The sequence below is a fragment of the Myotis davidii genome, unplaced genomic scaffold (genome assembly GCF_000327345.1).
Source record: "Myotis davidii unplaced genomic scaffold, ASM32734v1 scaffold1703, whole genome shotgun sequence".
Taxonomy (NCBI): domain Eukaryota; kingdom Metazoa; phylum Chordata; class Mammalia; order Chiroptera; family Vespertilionidae; genus Myotis; species Myotis davidii.
Genome location: NW_006293780.1, coordinates 975,625 through 983,280, shown reverse-complemented (window position 1 = coordinate 983,280; position 7,656 = coordinate 975,625). Strand labels below are relative to the sequence as shown.

Sequence of the window (7,656 nt, the reverse complement as noted above, 5' to 3'; positions counted from 1 at the left end):
CAGCAACTCCGCCCCCATTGGCAATGGCAGCTGCTGACATCGTCTTGGCCATTAAGGAGGCTCTGGCTGAGATCTTCGAAGACACTTGGTCCATGTCCCCATCTGAAGAGCAGCAAACTGAGGCTCAGAGGGGAGACCTGAGCTGCTCAGGCTCACAAGTGAGTGACAGTACTGACCTGGCTTCCAGTGGCGGAGGTATCATGCTCATTCCTACGGAGTTCCCGCTAGCTCGCCCCACCCTGCCCACGAAACGCAGCACGGGCACCAGGGGAAGGTCACAGCATCTCCTCTTTATTTCCCATCCTTATCCGAACCATTCTCGGAGGAAGAGGGTACCTTTATTTTAGACCCCAGCCAGCCCCCAATAGATGACCCAGTCAAGCCCAGGAGGATGTTGGATGACATGGAGAGTCCAGCTGCCCCTGGGGAAGAAGAGAGGGTGAAACCACAGGGACACAGGGTGCCCTAGCAGCCAGGGAGGAGGGTCAGAGATCCCAGGGAACCTCGGGTGGCCAGAGGCCCCAGCATCCCACTCCTGCTCCCTCCTCTACTTCCTAAAACCTTAGGATGTCTGCTCTGGGGAGCGGCTGCCCCAAGAGGAGGCTTGAACTCTGGTGGTGAGTCCACCAGTGACAGGGCAGACCTTGTGAGAAACGGCAGGCACCGCACCTTCTAGACGAGGCTGGAGTCTAGAAGTTGGTGGGCGGGAGGGGGGACCAGCCCAGGTTTTGGAGGGTTGGGTGGGAAGGCATATCTGCTGGGTTGTACCCCTGGACCCACCCACCCCAAACCAAAAGAGGGGACAGCAGAGGGGAGACAAAGGACCAGGGACTGAGGACCAGGTGACTGGAGGGAGAGGACAGGCCCTCCCTCAGGATAGGCCTGGGCTGAATCCCATCCTGGCCCCGATCCCCACCTTCATCCCTCACTCTTGCTCAGGACACCTACCCACTGACTGTAGAGTGGCCACCAGGCCACCAGCAGCAACTCCGCCCCCATTGGCAATGGCAGCTGATGACATCATCTTGGCAGCTATGGAGGAGGCAGCGATGCCTGCGCTGGTGAAGCCCATGGCACCCAGCACCACGGGTACAGCACCCACGGCCACCACTGCGGGAAGAAGCGTTTGAGGTGGGCCCCATGGGACAGGCTCCTTCAGGTCTCCTGTCATCTTCCTGGGGCATGACCTTGGGGTCGGCTCTGCTCTTGTGAGAGTCACAGGGCAGGGACAGGCACTAAACACGAGGGAAGGCTGTAGGTGTGACACAGCTAGTGGACTGGATCCCAGGACTCTTCAGGCTTCTGTTTCGCTGACACCTGGGAGGCTCACAGCCCTCCTGGGCCCGAGTTGCCCTTGTGGAAACTAAATTAAGTCAAAATAAGCAGTGGCCTTTACGCTTCCCCTTTGGCAGGAAAAAGTGTTCCTCCCGCCTCCCCCAGCACAGGGTCAGCAGAAGACGACATCAGAGCTGCTCTTCGAAGAGGTGATGGGGTGGGGGCTCCTGCCCTCTGCCCCTCAGGGCCCTGCAGTGTGTGTGGGGTGCCCCCCTATCTTATATCTCCAGATCAGTGCAGTCACAGAACATTCAACAATGAACACGTTCTGTATCTGCTCCATCCAGTACTGAAGCCACATGGCTATTGAGCATCGAGGTGTGGCAAGTGTGACAGACGTTTCTATTTAATTCTGGCCCCTGTATTGGAGGACACTGCTCTGGAGCATAGTGAACCCCTGGGCTCATTGGAGGAGCTACCAGGGTGCCCAAAGCAGCTCCTGGGAACCGGACACAGCTCCGCTCCCACATTCCCAACACCCCTGCCTTCTGGGAGGAAGCCTGGGCTCAGACAGATGGAGTGGCTCGCCCAGGACCACAGGTGTACACTGGGAGAAGCTGAGCTGGGACTTGGGTGTGTTCATGGCTTCCCTTTGGTTCCTGCATTCTGAGATTCACCTCTGGGACTCCACCTCTGTCCCCTGCCCACTCACCCTTGCCCACCCACACCGTGGGGCTCCAGGGCATCCTGGGCTGGGTCACGGGAGGTGGCTCCCAGACGCCCAGGGCCAGATGGGGGCTTGACCTCCTTCCCAGAGAGACTCACCTCCTCCTGCCACGGCTGCACCAACCTTGACTGGAAACAAGAATGCATGTGAGTGCAGCACGCTGGCCTCCCCCTGCCCTTCCCGCTGCCGCCCACAGTGGCAAGGGGGCTCTGGAGCTGGGATCAGACGAGAGAGCAGCCCCTGCCTGTGCTCCCACAGATTGGAGTTACTGAGCATGAGGAGTGGGGAGGATGCCCAGAGCTCTGAGGGGCTCCAGACCAGGAAGGGCAACACCTTGAAAAGACTCCACCCGCTTTTAGGAGGGACACAATATAACCCCATCGCTGTCCCTCATTTATCCCATGTCTTCCGTGCCCTCCTCACCCATGTAGATTCCACACGTACCCACCACACGTGCCCCTTGCAGACCCTTAACTCTCTCCCCTCCTCTTCCTTTCTTGGGCTGCACTCCACCAAGTTTCCTGTTCTCTTCACTCCCCCACTCTGAGAACACCCAGAATTTACAACTTCTCCCCAATCTTCAAACCTGTACCTCCACCCTCCTGGTTCCCTACTTCCTATTTAACTCAGTAAATGAAGGCAACCAGAAGAGAGTTTCCGTAGACTCCCTTCCTTCACCAAGTCTGCCCCTCAGCCCTCTTGCCCTCCTGCTTCTGTGCTGAGCAGCTCAGGCTCCTGGCCACCTAGGCCCTGCTCTCTCCAACTCTAGCACGTGCTCCTTCAGTGCTCTCCCGTGCTCCTGCACCATCAACGTCTCCCTCTGTCCAGTACCTTTCCCAAGAGCATCCAACCAGGCTCTACCACCCGCCACCTGAGAAACAAAGGCATCCTCTCCCCCTGTACCACATCTTCTAGTTGCCACCTCACTTTGATGCTCTCCCTATAGCAAAGCTGCTTGAAATCATGTTCTACATTGAGAGGGAGGCAGCTGCACATGTTAGGCACCTGGACATAAGGCCATGTGAAGATGGAGACAAACTGGGGTGATGCATCCAGGATGTCTGGCAGCCACCAGAAGCGAGAAGAGGCATGGGACAGGTCCTCCCCTCGAGCCTTCAGAAGAAGCATGACCCTGTGGACACCCTGATTTGGGACTTCCAGCCTCCAGAACGGTGGGTGAGTCCATTTCTGTTGTTTTAAGCCACTTGGTGTGTTTATGATGGGCTAGGAGCATTTCCTCACCTGGCCTTCAGGAACCATCCTTTCTCACTTCTCTTCCTACCACACCTGCCTCCCCTTCCTTCCCCTCCTCACTCCTCTCCTTCATCTCTGATGGTGGCATGTCCAGGGCTCAGTCCTGAGACCTCTTCTCTGCTTTGGCTCCAGCCCTTGGGTTCCTCACCCAGCCCATGCCTTTCAAGACCACCTGCATTCTGATGGCATACAAATTGATATGTCCAGCCCAGACCTACTCCCAGAGCCCTCATGGTTGTGATTATGTAGTTCCCTTATAGAAGAGGCCCCAGAGAGCCCCTTCGTTCTTTCTCCATGTGAAGTTACAGCAAAATCTGAGCTAGTAATGGTTTTAGGACGTTCGTTGTCTAGGAAGTGGGCTCTCCCCAGACACTCATCTGATGCCTTGATCTTGGGCGTCCCACCCTCCAGAACTGTGAGAACTAAGTTTGTGTTGTTTATGAGCCAACAGTCTGGGGCATTTTGTTATAGCAACCCTAAGTGACTATGACAGCACACAACGAACAGAGTGGAAAGGCAATCTACAGAATGGGAGGAAATATTCCCAAATCATATATCTGATAAGGAGTTCATATTCAGAATATATAATGGATTCCTATGAAAACAAAATACACAACCCAATTAAAAAATGGGCAAAGAGTCCAGCTGGGTGGCTCAGCTGGTTGAGTGTCCTCCTGTACACCATCCTGCAGATTCAATTCCAGGTCAGGGCATGTACCTAGATTTTGGGTTCGATCCCCAGTTGGAGCATGTATGGGAGGCCTGTAGGGAGTGGCTATAGGGTTAAGCCTCGAATTGACCTGTGGCAGAGCCACAAACAAGTCCCAGCTTAGAGGGCACAGCTCTCCTAGCATATTTAAGCCTCACCTTATAGTGCTCCCTAGATCCTTCCAAGGTAGCTAATGGGCTGGGGGAGATGCAGCAAGTGCTGCCAAAACAAATGAAACTCACAAGAACATTGTAACTATGTTGACCACTACCTTGTTTATCTCTGACTATAAAATAAAGCCTCAGCTTGCTGGCTGGATCTTTTCTGTGTCCTCATCCAGGCACGGGAGATCCCCCAAGCCCCAGCTATATTCTCTTTGTCTGTCTTCTTTAATCCTTCACCACCCCTCCTCAGGTTCACCCTTGGCTGTGCAGGCACGGCACAGAGGCCACCAATCGATGTTTCCCCCACGTATGGAAAACAGTATGGAGGCTCCTCAAACAACTAAAATAGAGTTCCATATGATCCAGCAGTCCCACTTCTGGGTATTTGCCTAAGGACCTGAAAACAGGGTCTAGAAGAGATACCTGCACCCCATGTTCATAGTAGCATTATTTACAATATCCACAAGGTAAAAGCAATCCAAATATCCAAAGGTTGATGAATGGATAAACAAAATGTGGTATCTACATACCATGGAATATTGTTCAGTCTTAGAAAAGAAGGAAATTCTGACACATGGATGAACCTTGGGACATTTGCTAAGGGAAATAAGTGAATCACAGAAAGACAAATACTGTATGATTCCACTGTGGACAAATAAAAGGGGTTCTATGGCAAGTAACCTCACAGGGTGATCTGAACATACATTCCTAACTGGGCAGGTCATGGTGGATAGTGGCACCCCAGGCCTATAACTTCTTTAGTGAAAGGTTTTATGCCAGTCCTGTCCAGTGTTGTGGTGCATCTAGGTTAAAACACCTTTGAAATACCAGAATACCCCTGGAAAGGGTTTTAATCCATAAGAGAGCACATAATCCTGTTAACTTTCCTGTAACCCGATCCCCGTCCGGCTTTCTTCAATCTTCCTTATGTCCCCTCCTTAATTTCAAATGCACAAAAGAACCTGAAAAACTGGTACACTCAGGGAGGAGCACAGAGGAGAAATGAAACTTACCCAGGCCCTGGTGTGGTGGGACCAATAGGTCCCCTGGCAGTGGACTTTAACCGGCAAAGAGCCAGGCCTGAGCATGTACCAGGCTGATTAGAAGCTGAGCAGCAGACCTTTGTGATGAGCCAATGACAAAATCCTACCCTTGCACTTAGAAACAAACTGACCAAGGTTTACAGAGGGCATGTATCTGGCCTGGGGCCAAGCAACAAGTCAGTCACAGAGCCAGGACCTGCAGTGCAGTCCCCCTGACTCCAGAGCATCGCTGGCTTCATTGCCCACGTACACTGTGTCCCTTTTCTGGTGATCTGGGTGTAGTAGAGCTTCCCACCAGGGATGTGGGCCTCAATGCTGACAGCTGAGGTGGGGTGAGGCCTCAGTGCCCAGGGACCAGTTACCTGCAGTGCTGGAGAAATCCCTTTCTTTTTTTTTGGGCTGGTCTGTGGAATCGGGTCCTGGTGGTGGCCCCCCAGGAGTAGAACCAGCAGAGGATGGCTGGGAGGGGTCTTCCTCTTCCTCCTCTGGAAAAGAAGCAGAAAAAGAGGAAACTGAAGGCGGCAGAGGTGGGACCAAAGGCTGCTGCCCCAGGCCCCTGAGGAGGGCATGAGGCCCAGACACCCCACACAGCACCCTCCACCATTCCCAACAACTCCGATGTGGGGAGGGGTTCTCTGTGGCAGCTGTGCTGACAGGTGATGGGAATGCTTGGAGATGAGCCCAAGCAGGAGCCAGAGTGAAGCATCCATCTTATATAAAAACTGCTGTGTGAAATTTTAACGCTGCATTTTGGTTTCTGTAAATGCTTGCAGGCTTAAATAATAGGGAAAATAAGACTACTCCCATTTCAGAGAGGCCATTAAACCTTCCCCAGAAGAAGTTATCAGTGCTGGCACCAGGCCAAGCCTTTGGTTGAGGTCTCAAAGCCCCAGAATGTAGGGGCTCTTTAAGAACTTGGAAAGGGGACCGGAAAACCCCATTTGGGAGACAAGAGGGTAAAATGGTATAAATACAGGAAACGTCCTGTGTGACTTTGCCCAGAATTTGAGAGACATTTTCCTCTGGGCCCGCACATAATAATAATAATAATAATAAAAAATGTAACTCCATCTCTCTAAGCGTTGCTTGGTTCTTCTCCGGTTTTCTGTAACAAGAGGGAGACCTGGCCACCAACAGAGCTGGCAGGTCTCTCACTTCACAGAGGGGCAGGCTGGGGCCCAGGAGGGAAGAGATTTGCTCACACCCACTCTGCTCTGGGCCATGCACCCCAAGCCCTGGGTCACCTCACCCTCCAGAGCATCCCCAGGGCACTCACCATCCCACTGAGACTCCTGCAGGAGGGCATCAGCCACAAATGCTTCTCCGTTCTCTATGGCTTTATCTGACATCTTGGTTGCAGTGTGGGAACACAAGGTGCACAGCCTTCTGTCGCACAGAAACAGAGCGTGAGACCCCAAGTGCTGTGCCTGACTTGTAATGGACTGGGGTGTGGATGTGGGCACCTTTCTATTGCCCTGAGCCCTGCCCTCTGTTCTACAGCAGTCTATGGGCCACTTCCAGCACATCCCTCAAATCTGCACAGACATCAGCTTTTTAAGTTAATGACTTGGCTTGGCTCCCTGATCGCTAGGGTTCTATTCATCATTGTCCACTAACCACTGCCCCCTACCCAGTCTAACTCTTAGGGCTTGAGAGTAACCTGGATTGGAACAAGACCGGTTGCTCCCAAAGTCTCAGGGTAAATGTGGGCTCAAACCCCTTCCCAGCACAGTCACCTCTGAGCACAGCCACAGCAGCCCTGGATGGCAGCAAAGAGCCTGTTGCTCCCTCCCCTTCCCCACTTCCCAGACCCTGCCTACCTTGGGAAGTAATTGCCTGAGAAGGCAGAGCAGAGGTGGAAGTCCTGTGTGTACTGAGGCTTTCGAGGACTCTCACAGGCTAAATATAGTCACCTTCCTGGATGATTTAAAACCTCGCGAGACAAGTGAACCAGGTGACTCATTCTTATCTTAGAGCCAGGTAGACCTGAACTTTGCCTTGCTAATGAGAAGATGTGGGGAGTGTGGGCAGGTCCTCAGGATAATCTAATTCCAACACATCACAGTGTCCCAGGCCTGATACTCAGCTTCTCTCATCACCTGGTGGTGGCTGCCTGGTTTGCAGGGCAACAGGGGAAAGTTTGTCTTAAATCAGGAGCAATGTCCACATAAACCAAAGCAAATCTGGAACCCTCCCTGGAAGGGAGGGAGCCAATATAATCAATTTGCTAATCTTTCACTGGTTGGGAATGGTGGTGGTGGCCCCCGATCCTTGGTAGTAGTAGAATACACAGGACAAGCTGCTGCTGCATTAATCCAAGCTCTCCACTCTCACACTGCACTCGCGGTAGCGAATCAAACGGCGTCGTCCTCCATGGGGGCGGGACTTCCTGCCGCAGAGGTCCAACGTGCGTGAGTGTAAGCTCCGCCCCGGAACTGCGGACGGCGCCACAGCTTCCCGCGGCGTCTTCTGAGGAGGAGGGCC

The 7,656-nt window shown here is 53.2% G+C and overlaps 1 protein-coding gene across 1 annotated transcript; it reads right to left on the bottom strand.

The window, feature by feature from the left end:
- Positions 1 to 270: 270 nt before the first annotated feature.
- Positions 271 to 7,100, bottom strand: IFI27L1 (interferon, alpha-inducible protein 27-like 1). Its single transcript, XM_006767621.2, has 6 exons — positions 6,993 to 7,100; positions 6,449 to 6,558; positions 5,535 to 5,657; positions 2,101 to 2,130; positions 949 to 1,110; positions 271 to 422 (listed from the first exon to the last, which is right to left on the bottom strand). Exons 2-6 carry the CDS (start codon positions 6,519 to 6,521, stop codon positions 292 to 294), a joined length of 519 nt encoding a protein of 172 aa, XP_006767684.1. The 5' UTR covers positions 6,522 to 6,558; positions 6,993 to 7,100; the 3' UTR covers positions 271 to 291.
- Between the last annotated feature and the right edge of the window lie 556 nt (positions 7,101 to 7,656).